We start from the raw sequence: 26,697 nt of genomic DNA on the forward strand, positions 1-26,697 counted from the left end.
GGGGACTGGTTCCCACAATGGACAGAAGTAGATGCTGTAAGCATTATGAGTCGGGCTTGAATCACATAAGTCCCATATACATACTGGTATAAGAACCCACCAGGACCCGTACATTCTGATAGTTACATGAAGCATATTAATTTCATGTAGACGCAGGGTCTGAATAAAATTAAATGGTCTCATTCTAGAACATGAAAAAAAGCCACAATGTGGAAAGAACAAATGTGACTTAATTCTCTCAATCTTGTGTTATGTCATTATGAACCAGATGCTGAAACCTGACACTTGAGTTTTCTTGAAAATTAAAAAGAAACATTTATTCTCTCAATTACAGCATTTTGATTTAACTCATAGACATATATATCAAATTCTGAGTTTGAGTTCAATTTCATCAAACCTACGCCAACATAAAACCAAATTGAGACTATGGGCCACAAATTATATAGGGGAAAGCAGACACATAGAGCAGAGTTGACTGAACATCAGTCTGATATAGCACCCCCATCCCATCATTTCCCCCGTCTTAAGGGATATTCCACTATGAGTTTAGTCATGTCCTAACAGAAGAATTTGATGGCTTAATTATTGTTTGGACCACAATCACAATGCAAGGTATAGTTTTTTTCACCTAATGACATCGGAAAAAATATGGTGGACAATTGCAGAACTTATGAGAATGAGAATCTTTATTATCCCTCAACATTTTCTCAGTGCCTAAAGCATAACCCAAAATATGTTTAAACTAATCTAAAATAAATATGAATTTTGATAAGGCACAATCTGATGATTTCTCCAGTCTCCGTGTGATCACAAGATCATTAACTCCCAATTTGTTCGCTTTGGACAGGAATGGGGATTCCTGTTATCATTAAAAGCTTGATGGATTAGCTATGGAATGCCTAGTGACAACAATGCCGCAAGAAAGGGCGTAATATATGATATATATGAGAACATCAACAGTAATTCCCAATCAGACTGAGTCAGGTGATTTATTTAAAGAAGTATGAGTCACTTCTTAACTTGAGTGTCCTATTTGTACTAGCACTCTTACTCTTATAAGATTCATCACTGTCTGAAGCAACGTCTTCATCAATAACCAAGTCATATTAGATACTCAGTTGTAAACACAGTATATGAAGACCGCAATGATATATATCTTTTAAATGAAAGAAGACTAACAAAATATTTAATTCAACCATTATTTTTCACTTTAATTCTCCAGTACTAATTAATTAGCGAGACAATCGATAGTCAAAATATGTGAGATTATTTGTTAATGAGAAAGAGAGAAAGAGAGAGAGAGAGAGAGAGAGAGAGAGAGAGAGAGAGAGAGAGAGAGAGAGAGAGAGAGAGAGAGAGAGAATTATTCACACATAGAAAGAAGGCAACATGTTAGACAAAAATATATGTTATCTATTAATACTCCATTATTTTATTGATAGAATACATCACAGTGGTGCATGGTTTCCTCAAACAATTGAAACCTGCATTAGATATTCCAGATATTGATGAATTCATCTTTCTGTATGGAAGAATCCAGGGATATAGAATTGGTCATCAGGAAATCATTGGGAGATCTCCATGATTATGAGTGTTATATGTTTAACCAAATATTAAAATCATAATAAATTATTTATAGTTTTCCTTTACAACATTTAAATTAGATGACTTTTCTGAACATATTTTTTTCAACAGAAAAAAAAAAAATTAAAAGACTCGCTATTGATTATTCATCTGTGTTACACAAACTGTTTAAAATAGACAATGGAAAAAAACTGCAAGAATAATTTTTAAGCAAATGAAGGGAATAACATGAATAAATACAAATTGGTATTAAAGACATCAGCAGTCAGCTCAGAATCCAATTGTTTCAATCAATGCTTATTACCAAAACTTTTAAAAAGACAGCTTTCACACAGATTTACATCATAATTCATAAATACATAAATTGTATAGATCAGACGCTCCAAGTTTGACAACCAAGCTCTCTTCTCATCAACTTTATTAAACTTCATACACTTCAATTTCTTGGGGGAGAGGGGTATTTTGTTTTGTTTTGTTTTTTGGGGTTTTTTAGGGTTTTTTTATTTTGTTTGTTTTTATATTTTTTAAATATATATGTCTTAGAAAAATTGTCAAAAAAAAAAAAAATTCAGCTGATTCTTTTCTTCTTTTTTTTTTTTTTCTTTTAAAGAGTTAACATTCGTTTCTATCGCAATATGGTCACAGAAAAAGTATGTATTGATGTTTTCTTCTGACGGGGAATATAATAGTTGCACAGTCTTAGAACGTCGATTGAGGATATTGCCATAACAATGGGGGAAATTCTAGAATTCTCCATTTTATATCTATTTTCAAGATAAAAGCTTAGAATGAATTATCTGTCTAGAAAAAAATAGAAAAAAAAAATCTGTCTTTGACAGAATGTATTTTTTTAGTTGTGTCAAACACGGATTTCATTAATCAGTTGCAAAATTATAGAATATGTCACATAATAATATAATTTTCCTTACACGTACAAAATATGTTTATGAAATGTAAACACAATTTAGACATTGACCAACAGTAAATAAATAGACAAGCTTCAGTCAAAATGAAAATCTCACTTCTACAAAAAACAAATATAGTGTACACAAAGAGAGAAAGTTATATGTGTAAAATCATTTCAAACAACTGCAATGAAAACAATCTACGATGAACAAAAAATCTGAAGAAACATTGGAGATTGCACTGTTCATGGGACAACGTCCTGAATCAATGACATCTTGCGGTAGGATGACAAGTTCCATTCCATGACCTTTCCAGCTACCCATTAACTGCTGGGGAAGCACATCCTAATACCATTCTCCGAGTAAGGTATTGAGTGTAATGCCTCCAATTCAATTTTTCAGCCACTAGCAGATTGATTAATTCAAGAAATTTGCTTCACAATCAGATAAATGAGGGTATATACAAGTTCTTTCACAAATGCACAAACCCACACACACATATACACATCAAGAGAAATACAAACACAAAACATATGGATTCTGCCACATCATGCACACCCTAAAACGCACAAACATGCATTTTCTCCCAAAATTACACGACTAAAACAATACCAAAAAAAGGGTATAATTATAATTTTATTTTCAAACAGAAAAAAAGCACCAATCACTACTAACCTAAGTAATCATGGCTCAATGTTTCATCACCATATAAAAAAGAAATCACTGGTTCATTTACAACAAAAGTAAAGTATTTTATTGAATAAATCCATATTTCACCCAATGCCCTGTAACGAAAGTTCCACTTCTTCTTTGGTCACCACAACAGCTGCTGAAATGGTAAATTGCATCCTTATTTGTCTGTAAACTCATTCACTGCAGCGGAGAAAAAGGTGTTGGGATCAATATCCTTGACTTCATGTGTCGAATCAGTGGCACTGATTTAAAAATAAAAAATATATAGAGATAAAGTCCAATTCAAATAAGAGGATGATTATATACAACTCCTATGAGGAAGATATGATACAAACTCATGCAATAAATCTGTTTTTATTTGTTTATTGATTTAGTTCTCAATCCAAGAAGTTGTTAGAGGCGGGACTAAGGAGACACACTATTATTGAAAACACTTTTATTTTTGAGAGGAGGATGGCCTTGTGCATAGAGTGTCCATTTTACAACCAGTCAGATCCCAAGTTCGATTCTCATTACCACAAATGATTTTATTCTCTACAGACATGCCTACCCTGACACACTGCTATGAGAAATCAAAAACATGAAAATGAGGAATTGGTCCAAAAATGAGGAATCAACATTACGATGTGATTGTTTGCTCCTGCTGCTACAACTTTTTTTTTTTCATATCAATAGCATTCACTTTCCTAAAATTCAAACCATGGGTGAAAATTCACAGCAATCAATTTGTAGACACAGACCATTGAAGTCAGTTTGCTTGAAAAAGATGCTATTTTAAATCAAGTCGCCACCGCCTTCAACTTAATGGCCTAACAAAGGGTAACATAGGACAATCAATATTTTGGAGGGATATTTTCAACAAACCCCAAAATTAAAGCAATTAAAGTCAAAATCTACTAGACACATTGACAGTCATCAATAAGTTTAATTCTTCAAAATGCAAATGCCACACAAACTAACTTCCCTAAAATGTACATTGTAAACTAACATCCTCTCATTTCCACCGGTATTATAATTCAATTCTGACATTCCAAGTATAAATATTATAACTGGAAAAATGCATCGTTAAGTACACAAAGATGTAACTGTATGACAAAGACAACACTAATATTCACCACGACCTTGTGTTACGAACTAAAACACATGATTATTCGAGACTTGAAAATCTGTAACATACTATGACACATTTTTCGAAAACAAATAGAATAAATTCACTAAAGCAGGTCAAATCCAAGTACATAATTTTGATTTGATATTTTAATCCAAGCTAAATTTTTATTTAATTTCTTTTTATGATATTTTTTTTTACTACGTTATTTAGGTGTGTAGATGATTTTAATGCTATCAAAAAGTTCGAGTCATTCTCATTTTATTGACTCTCTTTATACTTAGATTAACCTTAAAATTGAGAATCAATGTCCGACTGACAAAGCTTTGGATCTAAAAAATAATATTCCATATACTGAAAAACAATCTCTAAGACTGAAACCCAATGAGAAAAATTTAACATGAACATTCTTCCATCATAAAATATGCTCACATTTCACATGCAAAATGGTATGCAAAAAATACTAAATTATCTCGTAATAAACTTCAAAAGTGTCCATTTAAAAACCATCTGAAGGTAAATTTATCAACACAATAATAAAATGGTAGGTGGGATGAAACTTCAGAACATTGGACAAAAGATAATACTTTTAAGGTTCTTCACATACACACACACACACACACACACACACACACACACACATAAAAAAGAATGAACTAGAAATAAGTACTAAATTAGCAAAAGGCTCGTTCCCGTGTTCTCACATTAAAACACATAAGTATAACACGAAATGAAATAAAAATAATATCCCCTATGCTCCTCACCACAACTAGTAGCAGAAATGTGGAAAATTGTATTGCGTTTGCAGGATTCCAGGAACGAGCGCTGTGTTGCAAGATGATTCCCCAAAATGCGGTGTGATAGGCATGCCCGCCTCTATTGTCTTCAGGGACTACTCTACTCTTTTCATTTCTCATTGTCATTGATAATAAATTCCTTGGCACTGTGCAACATTTGACTCAGACATGAAATGAATTGCTCATTGCTATTACTACAAAAGAAATAAAGAATAAAAATTAGAAAACATTACCTGTATAATGCACACACTCATCCCATCCAGGTCTGCTCCAAGCAGCCTCTCTGATCTCCTTGCGGGTTTGAAGGTCTTTATAACCTGCAAATAAACTCTCAGAATTAAAGCTGCAAGAGTAATAATGATAAAATCAAAATTAAATAATTATGTATATCTTAAGCTTGTATGTAATAATAATTAAATGGTTGAATAACAATAATAATAATAATAATAAATATAATAACCATAATAATAATAATAATAATAATAATAATAATAATAATAATAATAATAATAATAATAATAATAATAATAATAATAATAATAATAATAATAATAATAATAATAATACAGTACAACCCCTGGATAACGACATCGCCTGGGGCTGGAAAATTATGTCGTTATCCTGGGGTGTCGTTATTCCAGGGTTTTCAAGATAGCAGAATAGCGTGTGGTGAGACTTGTTAATCATAAAAGTGCGATGTGCTGACCAATGCCTGAGAGATGATACGTATCAACGACGTTAGAATGTGTACAAGTACCAGTTATGCTTTCACTCTTTAATATGTATATTGTTATTGTTTTGTTGGTAAACAGTGCTTAAACGCCATTTAACAAAACTTAAAATAAATTTTTAAATATCAAGTGCCAATATAATAAAACCACACAAGATTGTTGGGTATCAAGCATCTGTATCAACTTCCCATTATTGTTATAACGATGTCGCTAACCAGGGGTTTTACTCAAATGTCTGTCGCTATTTTTGATTTTTTGCTACTAATAACATAAATATCGCAAGGATTGTCGTTATTCAGGGGTGTCGTTATCCAGAGGTTGCACTGTAATAATAATAATAATAATAATAATAATAATAATAATAATAATAATAATAATAATAATAATAATAATAATAATAATAATAATAATAATAATAATAATAATAATAAAAATGATGATATAATAATAATAAAATAAAAATCATCATCATCATATCATAATAATAATAATAATAATAATAATAATAATAATAATAATAATAATAATAATAATTAATAAAGTACTCTTTTATGACGCAAATGCTGAAATCTCAAAGTCCTTTTCAATATCTCTTGACAAACCACAAACATACTCGCATCATGCAGCAATTGCACACATTAAATATACATTTTTAACAAAATAGAATAAAGGGTGGTTTTCGAGAACCTAAAACTAAAACTAAAACAAATCAAGCAAAACACCATCTATAATTTAAAAATTCTGGTAAAGATAAGTTTGAAAGAACACTTGTTCAGTAACTATCCTAAATCGAAATTTGATAATGTCATCAATCTAAATTAATATGATAAAAGTTTATGCCACATAGATTTTTGCTGTCAAATCTGAAGTATGGTCTACATTGTAAGGGGTAAAGAAAATTGAAACAAATGAGAACTTCAGAGGATATTTTACCTAGGAACAATGAGTGGATAAGGAAATGCACTTCCACCCATAGTACCCCAATTCCAACTCCACTACCAGCATTTCATTTTTATTTTTTTTTTAATATTTAGCAATAAATATAACTCCCATTGCAGTACTGCACTGGGACAGACAAGAGTGTAATTTAATCTTCTGTTGTATTACACCCTACAGAAAATTTTCCCACAAAGATGAATAAAATAAAGAGATTTTTCTTTTAAATATGATTTTCATCCTTTTGGATTGAATTTGTTCTTGTCATCAGAGAGAATAATTGAATTAATTAAGCAGCAGTAAAGTAAATTCTTTTGCCTAGTTTTGAAGACTTTGTTGATTCAAGAGTACTTGAACAATTGTTGTAAAGCGCTTTGAGCATGTTTAGTGGATATTGCACTCTATAAATACTCTAGTTATATCAATTTTATACAAGAGCTTGCATAATTATAAGGATTGAAAGAATAGTGGACTCATATTAAAACCACATGAGAGAGAACATTTCAGGCCATAGCCTAAAGCAAAAAACCTATAAATGGTGAGAATGTTTTCCTCTCAAATTATACTTTCTCCCATTAATTATCTGGGTATAACTGCAGACCCAAATGTTTTCATCAAGGGAGTAGTCAAAGTGATGCGACTTGGACTTCAATTTAGCCTCAATCGTAACATGGAGAGACGAAAGCAGGAGTGATATGGCTTCTTCTAATCTAAGGTGGAACTAAAACAAAATTTCTTTAAACACTGGTATAATGTTTCAAATGACTAGATTCATTTTTTTTAAAGATTTGTGAAAATATTCATCCTAGATTAGGAAATAAAGTTTTTCTACATAAATCAATGAATATTTCATAGGATCTATTTACAACAGCAAAAAATCGTATGTTTGTTGGGTTTTTGTAGGCTCCAAATAGTTTTCTTAGTATAATTTACAGCTACAGCAAATGCAGCCCTCAATGATGTAAAAAAATGTTGATATTTTCTATGACTATCGCTCATTGCTACTGCCCTTACAATGGGCAATTTTTTAAAAACAGATTTTAAAACACACCAATTTCTAATTATTGTTTTCAATGTCTGGAAATATTTGTAAATGTTTGTTTCTTGATATTCAAGAAAGCCCAATGAATTTTAGGAGTAGTATTAAAACTGATTTTAAAGAAATGTTTCTATTAATAAGCTTCAAGCTCCATAGCCACTTCGTTTCATAACTGATAGATTTGTATCACATATGACTGCTATTTCATTTTAAGCATTCTATAAACCAGTTCCAAAGTACGTGTGGTGAATTCTCCAAATAGTTAGTATATATGCTTTGTAATAAAGTATATAAGACAAACTCATCGACCAAAACCATGCAAAAGGGGAAAAGGTTGAATATCGACAATTCTTAATTTAAAATAATCAATAGAACAATTAAGCACAAACAGTTAATTCATAATCTCAACAACAACAAAAATATATTAACAAAGATCTTCCACAGTTTTCATGCCAAAGTTGTCTCACAAAATACAAGCATTTTAATTAAGGGAGGAAATTGAACAATGCGTCAACATTTAATTCTGTTAGCAAAGAATTCTGTGGGACACAACAAAAATGAATCATTCTTCCAATTGACAACTACTCAGTTATGTAAATTAGCTTAAATGTCTGTTTCTTTATATATAATTATCAGTACAATAAAGAAATATCAAAATAACCGACCTTGAAAGTTGTAAATTCACAAATCTCACAAAATATTTTTTTAAAAACTATTTGGCATCATTACAAAAGAATTATGGTGGAATTTTCGCTATTAATTCTGCAAATGTAGAGAAATCTTTTGCAAACTTGTCAAAATTTATTGAAATTTTCTTTCCATATAATGCCATGTGCTTTAATGAGTAGATAAATACATTTAATTAGTTTCTTTTACAGTAGTAGAAAAATGGATTACATTAATTTCATAAAGACAAAGAGTTTGTTTTGTTTTATATAGTTTTCCTTCCTTTTTTTGTTTGTTTGTGTGTTTGTTGTTTTGTTGTGTTTTTTTTTTTTGCTTTGTTTTTATTTTATTCTATTTTTTTTTTTTTTTTTGGGGGGGGGGGGGGGGGGGGGGGAAGGAAATCAAAAATGTTAAAATGCTTTAAATGGTTTGGAAAGACAAATAAGGTTATTTTATTACCAATTTGATTTTCAATCACCTTAAATATATTTAAAAAGGGCTTTTAATGTATCTTTATTTATTTTGGACCCAGGGTTCGTGAAATTTCTGAATCTTACAGACATTCTTGACTTTTTTCCCAGTCAATAATACAAAGCCATTGATTTAGTCAATCATCGAAATAATTCAGGAGAGACATGAACAAAGAAAAAGGGCTTGTTGTGGTATGAAATGGATGAGCATAATTCAACATGTAAAGATAAAAAGTAACTTTCACTCAGCTTCATTACACAGTACCCTAAGATCAACAAAGACACTCTCCAAAAATTATGACATAATCAAATTACGTCAGATTCACCCTTTTCATATCCTACCCTCCCTTCCCAACCCCAATGCCCCCCCCCCCCCCCCATTTGAAAATAAATGAATGGGGAAAAATTGAGTAACGAACATAGGGAAAAATCTTGTTTTAAAGAACAAAAACCAGAAAGCAGGGAAGATCCTTGGGTAAATCTATAAACTTATTTGCTTTGCTTACAGTGCTTCCTCCCTCCTCAACAAACCCTTGCCCCATCCCACTTTCTAATTAATATATTAGAGATTCCTGGGTTTTTTTTTTGTTGGTTTGTTTAAATTAATAATAATAATAATAATAATAATAATAATAATAAATAAATAATAATAACAATAATAATAATAATAATAATAATAATAATAATAATAATAATAATAATAATAATAATAATAATAATAATAATAATAATAATAATTTAGATCTTTATTGTCCATAATTTTATTTTTTATTTATTTTTTTTTTTTCCTTAATTAAAAATTTCTAAAAAACAAGCTTTTTCACAAAACTGTATCCTAATTCAAACATAAAGAAAGTCTGGTCTCATTCAAAGGACTACCTCCAACATGAAACATTAACGACAGGAAACAGAGTATTGCTACTTAAAAGAGAATAAAGACAATGACAGGAAACAGAGTATTGCTACTTAGAATGAAAAAAAAAAAAAAAGGATATAGCTGATTTTTAAAGAATTCTTCTACTTGTATAATTGATTGGCACAAAAAGACTTAATTGTCAATGGTTATCTTTTTGTTTAAAGATGGATTTCACCTCTTTTTAACTTTTCAAAACTCCACCTCCTCTGAGACCTAATTTCTAGCATTATTTTTTTATTGGTACCATACCCTGAGTACCAAGAACCAAATTTTTATTTCAGGACTGTTCTTTTTGTAGGCGACAACGATCACCATCCATGATCTACAAATAATGTAAAATATACTGTCCCATCAATGAAAAATAAAGGGCCATAATTGATGGGATAAACTGATGGTTGGAACATGTTTAAAAATTGCAACAGCTTTCTATTCATATTTTCACAACCATATCAGAGATCTAATCAGCAATGCATTTGAGCTGAATAGCTGTGCTTTGATCTTGATGTGAAAATACATACCCCATAAATGTTCCACTAAGTTTTGCTCGCCTATCTGACTGAAGAGACCTGCCACAGGCTCATTGCTGGGTTTTCTAAAGTGAATGCCTTTTGCCCTTTAAAATAAGAGAAGAGGTATTGATAAATAACAGTGGTGCAATAATGCACAAGAGCCAAAGTTCAACCACACGGCAAAACAAATTGCAGTATGCCAGCTCCTCCCTCAGTTAAAACCTTGGAACTAAATAAAACAGGCAAAGCAATTAGCAAAAAACAAAGATGTATTATAAAAAAAGGCGACAAAATATACAAAAAAGGCTCATCAAATTCCCAAAATGCATGATCAGACAAAAATACAATTACAAAATAGAAAATCCAATGCTGTTTGAAATTTTCCCTTTCATGTATTTACACAGCATTTTTGGGTTTAAAAGGGTGCCTTCATCACGTTAACTGCAATTTATATATTTTTTAAAACTATATTCAAAATACAACATGGATGAACCCTTTCATTGCAAAACTGAATATCTTTGATGTCATAAATTATTATATCATTTATCTGATTAAACTTGGAGACCTAACTGTTTTTACCAAGAGAGTATTCAATTTATATTATTAATTATTATTATTATTATTGCTATTATTATTATTATTATTATTATTATTATTATTATATATTATATTTATTATTATTATTATTATTATTATTATTATTATTATTATTTATTATTATTATCATCATTAAACGTATACCATTTTATCAGCAGAATAATACACAAAATATACTGGACCTCCGGTTAAATGATCTAAGATCCAACTTGGAAAATGAAGATTTATATTTCATTTTAATTAAAAATAAATGTGCAATGACATCCTCCACTAAATAAAATTTATATTGACAGAATTATATTAAAGTCATCAGAACTTTTTAAAATGCGAAAGAGTGAGGATTGTTATGGGGGGAAAAAAAATCAGCAATTGCTAAAAAAATTTCCCAGTATCGATAATCCGGGATTATCAGTTCAATTCCAGGATGCCAGGATTTTGGCTTGAATCCAGTACAACCCCGGAAAATCCAGGATGTCTGTCAGGTCTGCGTCATGTAATGAAAAACTTGATATAGCCTAGAAAAATTAGATTCAGAATATATGGGTTTACCTATATTACACCAAACATGCAGATTGAAGGAACATAAAAATAGCTTCTTTCAGAGAGCCGTCTGAAAACGAATAAAATTTACAAAGAAATATCAGCAATCTATGCATGGGATACATCCACTGTATCAAATCTGATGTATCAATGACGAAAGAGAGATGTATTTCTGGTTTAGAAAACAGCATTTCATCCTTTAAAATCAAAGATGTTCATTTCACTCTTTAAATATCCGATTTATAATTTGTATGCTATAAGCCCAAATCATTTTAGCAAAATAGATAAAAGGTAAAATTAACAGGCATTGGATTTCCTAACCTTGGCATGGTTTCAAACTCATAAAAATCTATTAAATAAACAAGAATGTCATTCTTTTGTCCAAATTAAGCTCAATTCAAACAGTATTATTTTGTTTGAAGTGGAATGTTTTCTTTAGGCCTTCTCTGGAGAATGAAAATGCATTATGATTGAACATGTAAGTTATTGCATTGTAAGAACTATAAAGAATATAAGATTTCTACTACTGTGATATTTGATTAAACGCTTGAGACATGCAATTTGGTTACAGTTACAGGAAGTATTACACCCCCACTTGTTAGATTCCTGTGAATATATTTGGTTTGTTACAGCATGCTAAAGATTATGGAACATTTTAAGATTGTGGAAAACAAAAAATCAATAAATTATTAGTGTCATTGTTATTGTGCAGATGGGTATAGGAAGAAAAAAAAAACATGTATATAAAAAATTGTTAGATCACAATGATATCGCTGAATTACAAAGAAAACTATCTGCAGATGTAACCACTGTACTAAAAGCACTAAATTTGACAAATCAATTGGTAGATAAAGCAAACATTTCAATTAAACGAAAATTTTTTTAAAAAAATAATTGGCCTTTATAGTTTTCTTAAATACAGTCAACTCTGCTTAATCACACACCCTCGGGAGCTCAGGTTAATATGTTGATTATACGGAGTGTGCGATTAAGCGGACAGGCTAAAAATAGCATCTAAGCATCAGCTTTCATGTGAAATTCATGTAGGACCTTCTGCTCTGAGTTTTATACTGGTATGGGACCGTCGTGCTCAAGACATTTCCTCATTAGAAGTTTTTGTTTTGTTTTGTTTCTTTCCTTTATTTTGTTTGTTTCTGGTTGTTTTTTGTTGTTGTTGTTTTTTGGTTTTATTTTTCTTCTTTCATTTTTTTCTTTTCTTTTTTAGTTTAATCGACAACATGTGATATTGTTTGTAAGAATAGTAATCACGAAGAGTTGATTGCTTTCTATTCTCTGCATTCGGTTTACAAACCCTTGTCTTCAATCTCGCCAATCTTGGTAGATCATCTGTTAATTCTTCTTCTTGGATGAAGAGGCCTAGTTTGTCCACTATGTCAAGTTTTTCAGTGTTTGTCAGGGGTGATGTGTCACATTCTGATGACTCATCATCATCTTCATTTTCCAGGCGTTGTCTTTTGTATGGCTGAACGGAGTTCAATAGCTCCTAAGATGTCAATTTATCGCTGATGGGTATATTGTTGTCCAATTAAGATGGAACCAAGGTGGAGTGTATAAGCAGGGTGTGCGATTAACTGATGTGCGATTAAGCGGATGAACTGTATTTATTTAATTGTAATGACTTTCAACTACTTTTAATTTGAACAAAAAATTCAGAATGTTACAAATTAATAAACTTTTAAAAAGTTTTTTCAGAAATGAAGAAATATGTTGTCTTTGATGTAAGGTACACTGAATTTGATTTTATAGATTACATCACAGAATAAAACATGCCAACAGTCACACGTGAAATACAAAACATAAAAAATAATTCCGCTTTTAATATACACATTTATAAACAGGATGAAAAGATATCAAACATCACCTTTGGTGTCTGTTCATTTTAAAAGTTATCATTTTCTTGTATCACAAATAAAAAAACAAAACAAAAACCAACAAAAAAACAAAAAAAATTCAGGGTGTATCAAAAATCTAATGCTTAAAAGGCAAAAATAAAAACACAACTGTAAAATTTAACCTGTGCTTGTCTTCCATCTATAGATAAGAGGAGTTCTGTTTTATGGCATGAAAGACATGGCAAGTGGTGAGCGGGAATAGAAACGTCACTCTCCTCCTAAGAACTTACCCCATAAATGCTTCACATTGTAGACATTACCGATTTGGGCAAAAAAACCAGCCACAGCCTCATCGCTAGTATCACGATTTCTTATACCCTTGGCCCTGTATTTGAAAGCAGACTTTAAAAAATTAGTTTAAGGAGTCAACAAATAAAACAAATACGTAATAAAATCACCTCTTGGGCAAAAAATAAAAACAGGGTTGTAAAAGACCCCACAATAGGATTCAATAGTCGTAACGTCACTTCCTTCCTAATGACGCAAGGTAACTTAGCAACACTGGCTCTAAACTATCGGAACAATGGCGGATGCTGTATGAAATATTTCTCTGGCGAGCATAAAAGCGTATCCAGAGGAAAAAAAAAAACCATAAATTTGATCATGTTTTGACTTTTACACATTCTGATCACAAGGCATATGAAAAGTTCTTACCAGCATGAAGAATAAAAAGTAATGATTTTCTTTGTTAGAACCAATATGGCCGCCGTTTCCGGGCGGCGTGACATCAGACTACTGAATCCAATTAAACAAGAGTAGAGAGATCTGACAGTTGGGAATGACAATGAGAGATTTTTAAAAATAAGCTTTTCCTTCTGCATTTTCCTCCAAAATACAATATTAAAATCAAGAGAGATAAGGCTATTGTAGCACAACAGGGATTGTGTTTAACACTCAGTGAACATAACAAATGTAACAACAACTCTTCAGAATGTAGAAAACCATTGTTATTGTATATCTTGAGTATCGCTTCTCCTCAAATGAGAGAATTGAGTATAACGGCATTCCCTCAAGAAAAAATAATAACTAATATTTTTATCCCATATAATAAAAGAAAGTAACCTACCAGCAATTTCCCCATTCGTACATAGTCCCAGGCTGAAAGGAAAAACAAAGGAATATAATATATCATAACCAAAAATAAAAAAAGCAAAAACGTTTATATAAAAAATAACAATTTAAAAATTTTGGTTTTTATACAGTGTGGTATCTATTAAATGTGCTCAAAGTGCTTCAAAAGAGGTTCCAAGCCAACTTAACATTCCACATGTTCGATAAGACATAACATCTCACACTATTTATTTTCAACAGAGATAATGCTGTTACCAGCTAAGAATTGATTTTACACCAAACTACTGTGAGAGAATGGGAGTAAAGAGCTGGTTACAAGGAATCAACTTTACAAATAAACAGGCAAAATGATTTTTTTTTTTCAAAAAGGAGAGAGTTAACAAGTTATAAAATTAATGAGAAAACCCGGCACTTAGGTTGAACATTCATTCAGATGTGGTCATTCTATTCAAGACTATTGTATTTAGAAAAGGACAAGGAAAAACAAAAATGTTATATTAAACAACTTGGAATTTCACTTTACACATTTAGGCCATATCAGCCCCAGTAAAAAGAAGAAAATGGAATATTCAAAATATTCAAGATTTACAATCAAAGCACCCCAAAAAAAAAGTAAGACAAAGGTGAATTGGTTCAAATAGGGAACAGACGTAGATTATTTCAAGAGCATACCACCAAGGTACTTAGTTTGAGATCACCCTGAAGTCTCATCTGGACACCAGCACATGATCCTACTAAGAGGAACACACTCAAATGTTTCCAGAATGCATAAATAACAATACACATAAATATCATCTCTCAAAACTATAACTATACATTTGACTGTGTCCCTCCCAGTCAAGGACTGTGACAAAACTAAGTAATTATTCCATTCCAAGACAAAGACAGAAAGCAACTCTAAAAACAGAGATAAGGGTATAGAAGACACAGCGAAACCTCCTGCCCACCATGGGAGGTCAAAGGACAACGCCCAGAGATTGCTTCATTATTCCATTTTTTAAAAATAATTCAGCTATAATTTTGTAATGAATTATTTGTTCCCATTGAATATTGGGCATCAAAATGTTATATTGATAGAGCAAATTTCTAAAAATATACATATATCTTTAATAAAACGGAGAAATATTGTTACCTTCAGAGTGTAGCTCCTCAATTCATATATGTGATGCCCTTCTCTTGGCACAATTTTAGGCCAGAAACTGAAAGCTAATAGGATTTGGTTCCTTCTGGACCTCAACATTTGATTCCTATGTTTGCGAAATTCTTTAAAGTCCTGGATTGTGACAGAGAACAAAGTACAGGGTAAATTACACTCACTGAATGAATTCATAATAATAATGTTGAGAGATTTATTGCATTACAGAGAATTTATTTCCCTAAAGGAAAAATAAAATAAAATACAATTTTTAGTCCATATAAAAGTACATTATTTTTTTCAAGTCACACACTAGGAAGAATTTGTATGTATATTTTTACCTTCCTTTAAAATCTGAGATCGATTTACTCACAGAAGTCTATATTTTATTAGCAAAAACAAAAAACAAAAACAGGTTGGATTCTTTAATCAATACTTTTCGAAAATTATTTCCGTCCAAATATATAATCTTGGAATGTATGATTTTTTTTTTATGTCTATAGATTTGTAGATGAATGAATGTATGACCAGAAGTGATTTGCCTTGTTATTACAAACCGTTGTGATTTTAAATTATAATTGCCATAAAGAATCAACAAAGTATATCTCATTTTATCTATCATATTAAAATACAAAATGATATCATTAGTTGATTTTGTAATCTGTTGAAAATCAGAACTATTGACAATTGAACTAAACTTGCTGATCATCATTTTGCCACTTATATGGCATTTACTATAATTATTTTATGCATGCAAACTCACAGCATCTGTTCTGTACAAAATATTGGATTCGTTCAAATTTGGATATCCTCCCTTGTATTGCCAGATGTGAACTGTAATGGGGGGAAAAATCATATGATGATGAATATCCGTTTAGAGTTGCTAACCACCCCCCCCCCCCACCCCCCCGCAAAAAAAAACATCATAAATAAAGTTAAATTAATAACTAGATGAATTAAATTAAAATACAATAAAATAAAATAGACAATCAGGAACCCCATCATATTCAAGACATTCTTCTTCCTTATAGACCACATAATCATATTTATCATTATTATGAGGGTGAGTCAAAAAGTAATGGGACAAATCTCCTACTGAGTTCATTTCTTTTTCATGTGATGTCATATTTGGCTCAAGTATTCTTTAAACCAAAAGTTAAAAATTTTAATTCTGTCAAATTTTGACAGTTATGACAGTTCAAAATGGCTGCCCCCATGTCCGTCAGCAACCGAAAGCTGTCATTGAATTTCTTGTTTTCTAAAAAAAAAATCTTGAGCAACATTTTTAAATGCATTGGTAAAGTCTGTAAAACTTAGGCATTTTGTAGAGGAGTGTTTTAGGTGGATTGAATTAGAGTCCATTAAGAGGTGTAATCCGTGTTGATTTCCTACCACAGGGAGCCACTGTCAACTCTGAATGGTACAAATAGGCCTTGAACTTGAAGCAACAACAATTCGTCGAGTTAAGACCGCTTTGGGGATGGATGGAGTACTGTTTCTTCATGAAAATGCCCTTCCACACACAAGTGCCAGGAAAAGGGAGGTAATCGCAAAATTTGATGGACAATGCTGTCTCACCCTCCTTATTAATTCACCAGAATTGACACATTGAACTTTTTGGTCCACTCAAGAAGGCAATGAGGGGATATCGCTTTGAAGATGATGATGAAGCCAAGGCAGTTGTGAAAAATTGGCTCAAAGTTCAGTCAACTCAGTTTTACGAGGACAGGATACATGACCAGAGATGGTGTTGAGAAGTAGCATTCTACTCAGCTAATGCCAAGCTTTAATTTGAGCTACAATGCATGGTATTGATTCACTTTGTTTTAAAGTAATAAGTAGAGTCCCAATACTTTTTAACTCGCCTTCATATGATGATGATGATGATGATAATGATTATTATTATTATTATTATTATTAATTATTATTATTATTATTATTATTATTATTATTATTATTATTATTATTATTATTATTATTATATTATTATTATTATTATTATATTATTATTATTATCATTATTATTGTTAATGTTATACATTTTAAGCCATCAAACTTTTGACAGTCGGTTTTAAAATATTCAAATTGATACTTCTCCTTTTTTATTTGTCATGATTTACAAGAGAACCAACAGGAAAGAAAGACTCAGAAAATAAGAAGTAATTACTCTTCTAATAGAAAGGATGAAAGTTTTCAGATTTTCAAAAAGGGATTCATTAAAATATACCTTCCCATAAGAATTTGACAAAAAAGAGCTGCACAGATATTAAACATACCAGCTTCATCTTGATCCCCAATTTCCACTGTGAAACTTCCAACTAACTCTGCCCCACTTCCTTTCTCTTTCAGAAGAGTTTGAAATGTAGAGCTGCAGATAAAAATGTTAGAAATAGAAAGAAAAAAGAAATTGTGGTACCATCTTTGACAAACACTAATAACAATCTTTTAATAGGCAGAACATGATAAAGTGGGAACTTTCCACGGATAATCAATGCACGTGAGGGCACCCAATACAGACGAAGGAACACATTCTCTTGGAATGTAACTTAGGACCGACGTGCACTGACACTGTCTTAAGAACCTGCAGCTCAGAGGCTATGAAATGGATCCAGCACTGGTGTGAAATCATATGGTATGATGAATAGGATTTAAAATCAATTGTCTCATATGAAAGGAAGAATTAAACAAGCCAAAGCTTACTGATAAATAAAATGCTAACTTTGAGTTGAGCGCCAAAATATTTTATTTAATATTCCAAGTACTTAAAAGTAGCCTACAATACAGAGCAACTGATATTTTTTTAATCTTAAAAAAAATAAGAGGAATTGAATTTTGACTGATAAAGTGATAAGATGTTTTAAGATGATGGTATCAATTGACTTAATATTCAAAAAGAGTGAAGACAAGCATTATAATTATAAAATGTGACTGAATAGAACAACAAAATTATATAAAAGATGCTATCCAGTGGTCTCATCCTAAGAGCAATGTTCGCAGATGAAAAGAAAAGTGCTTTATTATTTTTATGGGGAGATGGGTCACAAATTGATAAAACGAAAGTCAGCAAGACAATGTGCAAAAGGAGGTCAGCATTCCCATAATCTTTGAAGTATATATAAAGAATCACTTCATATGTCAGCCTGTGGTTTTATATTGACCACTCTATATCTGTTAGTTGTGTGAACAATGGCATTGCTATAGATAAACCTTTTCCTGTCCCTGTTCATGTCATGATCAGTATCTAAAAACAACGTCATGTAATACTGCAGACTTTGAGAAACAACCAAAAAAAAAGAATTTGTGAGTTGGGGGTTGAGAATCTTTTAAATCATTGTACTTGACAAAATGGAAACATGCCCTACAGTGATGTGAAGCAAGAGAGATTGAACTCTGAGAGGCTAGATGTATACACACTACCATATAATCCCAATTAAGCACAATGTGAGCTTAGAAAATAGAGTTTTTAAAAAAAGTAGTCCTTCAGAGCCATTAAGCCCATGATGCCAGAGTTTATCCCAGGTTCTACCCTTCAGTTGGGAAGCAAGTCTATCGCAAAGTATTTTCTTCTATATCTATCAGATCCAACTAAGCAATCAAGATCCCCAATTGAGTTAAAAGTGGGCGCTTATCTGTTACAGATACATTGAAGAAAGTATAAATTTGAGCTGAAGCTAGCCTATGACTCTGACCCTGTCAATAACCCATATTGTAAATTTAAAAATTTGTTAACTACAGGTTCAACATGGGGTTAAAGAAAAAGACTTGACAAATAACACTAATATTATGTCACCAAGAGTGTAGTGGTAAGTATTTTAATACAATCGTTAATCACTACTGGCATGCAGATCCATACGACACATGATAAGTAATTGTCAGTTTGATCGGGAAGGTTGAGGAAGTGCATGACATTTTAATTTGCATATGAAATAAAGTATGTGACGTTTATAGGATTAAGGTCTTGGAAAGGGTGGGGGGGGGGGGGGGGGGGGGGGGGGGGAGGAGAGAGAGAGAGAGGGGGGGAGTTCCCTTAAAAAGGTGAACTTAATAAGGATTATACAGTAAATGTTTCATTACAACAATTCAATACCATGCTCTTATGATGACTGTAGAGACAAGTGGACAACAAGCATGCAATTATAGCTTGCACACTAGTTTCAAATTTGAATACTTACAATTGGTTTAAATACTCTTCCATGCATTCAGGTTTGACAGCATGAACTGAAATAGAGAATTTCACATTCGCATTAAATTAAAATGTTTACATTTCATACCTGGTTAAAAACAAGGAAATGACTATTCGGACCCGAGTCTGAATTGCTTCCTGTGGCAATTCGGACCCCGAGTCTGAATTGCTTCCCGTGGCAATTCGGACCCGAGTCTGAATTGCTTCCCGTGGCAACTCGGACTCGAGTCTAAACTAAATAGAACTCCGTGGCTAACCAGGGACAAGTCTGAATAGTCTCCGACGGCTCTTCGATTCGGAATGCAATGCGCCCGAATGATGAACTTATCATTAGTGAAACTCTCAGTTAGCATTCTGTTTGCAGTTATAGAAACTGTATAGGTCCTCCTAAACACACACACACACTCATGAGTATCTCTAAGTCATTAAAAACAGAATAATCACATACACACACACACACACACACACTCACTCCCACAACCCAAGAGCCGGCGGCTTTTTCTCTTTGATCTCGTATCACCATGTTCTCCCTGCGTCCAGCCCCCCCTCCCAATCCCACTACCAGTTGATCATTTTCTCTCCGTATTCAACCAGTGCTTATTTTATTAGGCACTTAGTCCAGTATTATCTAATAATATTAGTATTAGACAGTACTCTGCCCCTACCCCAGTGGCAGGGCTCTATTACATGGTTTGCTGCCAAGAATCGCCTCTATTTTTATCTTTAGAAATAAAACAGCATATATTTTTAATTAAAAAAGAATTAAGATACTGCCTTTTGTCAAAGCTGCCTTTTAAATACAACGCTCAATGCCCAAAGTCATACTATTCTCCTTTCCCCGCACTTTTTCGTGGCCACAAATGGCAAAATATATAATGTAGATATGTCATGCATGTATCTTTTGCAACACGCTCATGGCAAATCAAATCCAATCATTACACAAAGACACTCTTTTATCAATGCGAGGGCAAATTGATTGTTAACGTTAACAATAGCAACTACAATTGTAATCTCCCAAAGACCACGAATATTTAGATCTATGTTTTGTTTGTTTGTTTTTGTTTTTTTTAAGGCGCTTGCAACAATTTAGGTCATATCAGCGCCAGTAAAAAAAGGAGAAATTGGATAGTAAAAAGTTCTAGAATAGAATTACAATTAAAAAGTACCCAAGAAAAAGTAAGACAAAGGGGAATAATAGATCACCGCTTTTGAAGGTATCATCTTTGGGAGTTCTAAAACGTGACTTGCTCGCTCACTCGCCCTCCTACCGACTGACAGCTGACAACTGTGAACGAGCAACTTCCCTCCCTTTCGACCCAGCTTCCACTTCCAACACTTCCTGTGATTGAGCAGGCGCATGATGGCAGGAGTCCGAATTGCCATGGGAAGCAATTCAGACTCGGGTCCGAATTGCCACTTCGTAAAAACAAATCATATAGGATGACATGAGATTTTGGTATACACACAACCCTTGTGTCAAGGGTCATGATCATGATACAAAGTTGAATATATTTTTAAAAGATTTTAACAATCCTAGTCCATGCCATTGCCATTAAGCACTTAAAGTTTTAAATCTCGTAAAATGTTAGCAATGAATATTAAGTTTTAACATGTTGAAATTGCAACTTACACTGTATTTCATATACTGTCTCTTTGCTGGCAAGCGCCATGGAGTGGGAAACATCTGTAGGTTGTGCCATCTTTCTAAGTCTGCCAAACCAACTTTTTCCATCCTCAGAATCTCCCAACTGAATTGGTGTTGTGCTTAGAAAACGGGACCTGGTGAGGGGTACCAATGTACTGACAAATATCAACAACAAAAAATACGGATAACAACTTCACTTCCACCCAAAAAAAAATTTTTTCTTCTAAATTCTAAAACTTCGAAAAGTGATTTTTCCCTTTCACGGTTTTATGTTTATGTAGACTAGATAGAATAGATAGCCTAGATATCTAAATTTATATATATATATAATATATTTAATATACGCAACAATTTTGAAAATTACTCTTTATAAGTTTAAGTGAAATGCAACAATAATAATTGAATTGGGTATCTTAGAGTAGGTACTTTGGTAAACGTCCATTTGGCCCTCCAGCAGGGAGCCGATAAATGGGCTAGTGGCTGTGACCCGATTTTTTGGACTTTTGAGTGATGGGTCTCAGAAAAAGTTCCATAGATTTTTTGTTTATGGATGGATTTTAATGATTGATGTCTTATTTTCTTCAGGAGAAATTACTCTATCGTTTGGTGTAGTTTATTTTAAAATCAATGACAATTTAGTATAACTTTTGATTATGGATAAAATAGGGTATAATTTAGCTTTGGATAATTAAAAGATTAGAACTTGGTAAATCAAAATTTCATGCTGGCTCGTTTATTTAACATCTTAACATTTAACTTTTATATAAAATTAAACTCAGGGAAAGTTGTATACCGCATCCATGAAATTCGTTCCAGCAAAATCCTTACTCAAATATTAGCGGCCATTTTAGACCAGTTTTGAAATCCAAATGGTGGTTACTACCGGAAATGCAACACTTTTCAGGTCACAAAGTCCGTCAGTAAATAACAAAGGCAAATAGAAGACCATTTTTCAGCCTTTAAACTAACATAACTTTTCTTCTGCTTATCTGATTTTCACAATTTTGGTATCATTAGAATCGTGTTGAAAAGCACTTTAAAATGATATAGGTTTCATTGAGCTCAATCCAATTTGAATTTTTTACCAAAGTACCTACTTAGAGTTTAGGTCTAGTGTAGGGAGTTTGTTTTGTTTTTGTTTTGTTTTTTGTTGGGGTTTTTTTGTTGTTTGGTTGTTGGTTTGTTTTTGTTTGTCTTTGTTTTTTTGCTAGTTTTTTTATGCTTTTAGTTTCTTTTAACGAAATAATACTTCAGTTAGTGTGGGGGACAGTTCATAATGAATACAAGTACAAGTATTATTTATTGTCGTCGACGAATGCATTTAGTTAGCAAGGTCAAGGTAGGGTCAAACATCGTAAACAATACAGTAGATTTCTGCAGGTTTAGAGAGCTTTTAGATCTTTGAGAGAAAAATGCAAGAGTGGTGATAACATGATTAAATAAAAAAGCAAAAGTTCACCTCAATAACACATGATTCTGTGATGGTTTGGTGAAAGTAAATAATGTCGGTTTTGCAAACCGACGACAAACAGACTTAGCGACGGCAGACATCTTTTCCTGAGCTCTTTTTGATTTGGCGATTTGGTGATGGTGGTATTGCCAAACATTTTTTTGCAAAAGATGCCAAACTAGTCAGAGCACTGAAGTTATAAAAGAAAAACGTTAATTTTTTTTTTTTATTCAATACCTTATTCTCTATCTACATTAGTTGAAACGCCTCTTAAAATCCAAATCAACTATATCTATTTTCTCAAACTGCCTTAAGTCAAGCCAAAATAAATGTCAATTCTACGGAAATATTTCCAACGGTAGAACTCGGTAATCACTTGTTATAAATACATTTCTACTATATTAACTCATCGTTTCTTGATGAAGCTTAAATAGGACTAAACACAATTTAAAATTTGAGGACTATATGAAAAAGCGCAAAACTCACCAGTCTTCAGATCCCATTCTCCTACAGAACCCAAAGAGACGTTGTGTAAGTTACGGGCTTCATTTTTCCATCAAGATTCAACACTACAATTCATATTTTTTAAATATTAATTTTGACATCGTTTCATGGTAATATTTTGTATTTTGACAGAAGGAAACCTGAAATTCCATTTTCATCTGCGCAGAGAGAAAAAATCGTCTTTGTTTTTGGTGTTTAAAATGCTAAACTGACAGCTCTATAACCTCTGACCCCACGTCACTTTGTAAAGGAACTGTGTATTCCCTATATCAGTGTACTTAGTACACTGTAATTTTCCCGACGCCATCTCTTGGTCAATCTAACCTAATTTAAAGATGATAAATTTTCTTTAATTAAAAAACATATATATTACTTTAGTTCTTGATTATCATAGTTATTGAAATAAATCCTCTAAATTATTGAGACAACATTTATTGCACTCGTAGTACATATCAGTATGGGTTTCGGAGAAGAAGGGAAAAAAATCCGAACAACTTTATAGTTATAGGGTCTTAAATGGGTCTTGAATTATTTTCGGTGAGCCTTAAAGAGAGAGAGAGATAGAGATAGAGAGAGGGAGAGAGAGAGAGAGAGAGAGAGAGAGAGAGAGAGAGAGAGAGAGAGAGAGAGAGAGAGAGAGAGAGAGAGAGAGAGAGAGAGAGGACATAAAGTGCAGAATTGCTTTGAATTAAAAGAAAAAAATTGGGGTCCTTTACTTTTTATAATCATACACTTTTTATATTAGGCAATATCGGCGTCAGCAAAAATGTGAAGGATAGAATCTACATTATTTATATTGTATTTAAAGGTTTTATGGCGCTTGTAACACATTTAGGCCATGTCAGAGCCAGTTGAAAGGAAGAAAATTGGATACCAGTAAAAAATGTTTCATTTTACAAATATCAGCACACAATAAAAAAAATAAAGCAAAGGGGAATGGTTCAAAAAGGGAACAGATATATACTCCATTAGCGCACTATGAGTGTCGAATATACTCAAATGCTTATAAACCATAATGTAATCAAAACAAACAAAAAATCCAACACTACGCAACAGAGAGGTGAATTACAAAGAAAAAAATATAATTTCCAAAAACTATAACTATATATTTGACTGCTTCCTTATCAGGCAAGGACTCCGGCCAAGGCCAGGGGAAAAACAAGTAAGCTCATTCCAAGACAAAGAGCAACTTGGAAAACAGATAAAGGGGGGATAGTACACAAAACAAGTGATCTCCGAGTTCACGATGGGAGGCCAATTAACTCCACCCAGCATGGGATCTAAGACTAAGAAACCAAAAAAAAATTATTTTTTTTTGTTTGTTTGTTTTTAAGGGGGAAAATTTTGCTGGTGAAAAGGTTTACGTAGATCCAGGAGTGATATATTCTTTTGTTTGGTCTGGAAAAATTTGACTGACATTTGATACACTCAAATGGTTGCAAATGCATATTACAATATATTAAAGCCTAACAGTGATATGGAGAGAATTATAGATTCATTGTTCCCTTCAAGATCTCTCTCTCTCTCTCTCTCTCTCTTCTCTCTCTCTCTCTCTCTCTCTCTCTCTCTCTCTCTCTCTCTCTCTCTCTCTTCTCTCTCTCTCTCTGTCTCTCTCTTATTCAAGATCGGGTTTGTTTGGGGTTTTTTTTCTTTCTTCGGAACCCATATTGTTACGTACTACGAACGCATAAAGCAATAAATTTTGATTCAATAGTTTATTTAGACTTAGAGGATTAATTTCAATAACTATCATAACCAGGTGCTAAATTATTTTTTTTAATTTTAACATAAAGAACATTTTCATCTTTAAATTTTATCAAATTTAACATGAACAATTTCACCAAGGACAACGTCGACCTTGTCTAAACCTCGCCTGAACTTGGCATTATCAAAGAAACATGTCAGAGATTAAAATTCATGTGGTGTGTGTTGCATGCATAGGTGATGATTGGAATAATCGAGCAGGAGGGAAAGCGCAAATCAGTGAGGGAGAGCGGTCGAGCAAATCACACAGTTGTTGACGAAAAACATTAAGTGCTAAATAATTTTTTATTTTAAAAAAACTTTTAAAGGAAGTTTTATTCGCGGGATGTCAAATTCTTTGAAAAGTATATGGCGTTACAAAGCAAATTGGCTATGGAGAGCGACCGCCAGTGGGAGAGAGACTCTTATATCCAAAGTCTTCAGTATGTCCTAAAATTAATAATAAAGGTACAAGTAAGCAAATAAAAATTGTAAAAAAAGTGAATCAAATTTCTCTAGGAATGTTGTCAAAATGTGGATTTTGAGAATTAATAATTTTGACTAAGGAAGTACACACACACAAACACACACACACAAGCACACACACACACACACACACACACACATGAAAATTTCTCTAAACACCCGGCAACCTCGCCTTCTCGGTCAAGCCGTTTAGCTTTATATCTAATCTCTTCCGGTGTAGAGAAGACACATGTTTGTATCTTCCGGTGTAGGGAAAACATAGATGTGTATTCGGTATACTGGAGTAGGGAATACACAGTTCCTCTGTAAAAAACGGAGCGCATCTTGAAACAGTCTATTATGAACGGGAAAACAATATATAAATAAATAGGAATCCAAATAAATAAATTATGTGCATCTTTATAAGACTAGTAGTATGACTCTGCCCTCGGACCAGCAATCCCTGTTTCCAGCCATGCTTTGGGCAATGCACAGCATAAGAGAAGACTCTTTACTTCCATTCTCTCACCGCACTCAGACCTAGTCAGAACCATCTTACGTCATGTCTCGTACTTATTTAGTTCTACCTTTGGCTTGGAACCCCCTAAAAGTGCTATGAGCACAATCGTTGGTTACTACGTGACGTGAATATAATGATTATAATGATGAGATGATGATGATGATAATATCATCATCATCATCATCATCATCATCATCATCATCATCATCATCATCATCCCACAAGGCTCTGTTGTTGGTTTTTGTTGTTATTTATTTATTTTTGTAATTTAAAGTCATCTATAGAAGGAATAATGATTTTCAATTTGGAAGATGCATTCTGAAACAGTGCTGTAAATATAAAATAAATAGAAATCAATGTGAACTCAAACTTAATAATCGCAGTCACCCTCGCAGTTGTTACCCATTCCTTTAATTCTTGTTTCATTCATGTGAGCTACTCGTTCGGAAAGTATCAAAGTCAGGCAATAATGCATATTATTGTCAGTGACAGGGTGGGTTGTATTATAAACAAGGTTTATTCCTTGTGTAAAATACACACACGCGCGCGCGCGCACACACGCACAGACACACACACA

At 32.5% G+C, this 26,697-nt stretch overlaps 1 protein-coding gene across 2 annotated transcripts; it reads right to left on the minus strand.

The window, feature by feature from the left end:
* Positions 1 to 1,185: 1,185 nt before the first annotated feature.
* Positions 1,186 to 23,036, minus strand: LOC144968553 (protein NipSnap-like). 2 transcript variants are annotated; one of them, XM_078907029.1, is made up of 10 exons: positions 22,898 to 23,036; positions 21,424 to 21,572; positions 19,783 to 19,828; positions 17,887 to 17,978; positions 16,374 to 16,444; positions 15,608 to 15,748; positions 14,471 to 14,502; positions 10,364 to 10,458; positions 5,321 to 5,404; positions 1,186 to 3,424 (listed from the first exon to the last, which is right to left on the minus strand). In XM_078907029.1, the coding sequence occupies exons 1-10, from the start codon at positions 22,987 to 22,989 to the stop codon at positions 3,360 to 3,362; spliced, it is 867 nt and encodes a 288-aa protein (XP_078763155.1). In that variant the 5' UTR covers positions 22,990 to 23,036; the 3' UTR covers positions 1,186 to 3,359. The 2 variants fall into 2 exon arrangements, with proteins under 2 accessions (XP_078763155.1, XP_078763154.1); XM_078907028.1 differs by lacking the exon at positions 10,364 to 10,458 and adding an exon at positions 13,635 to 13,729.
* Between the last annotated feature and the right edge of the window lie 3,661 nt (positions 23,037 to 26,697).

The sequence above is a fragment of the Berghia stephanieae genome, chromosome 3, assembly GCF_034508935.2.
Source record: "Berghia stephanieae isolate SIO BIC M18660-M18661 chromosome 3, UCSD_Bste_1.3, whole genome shotgun sequence".
NCBI classification, from domain to species: domain Eukaryota; kingdom Metazoa; phylum Mollusca; class Gastropoda; order Nudibranchia; family Aeolidiidae; genus Berghia; species Berghia stephanieae.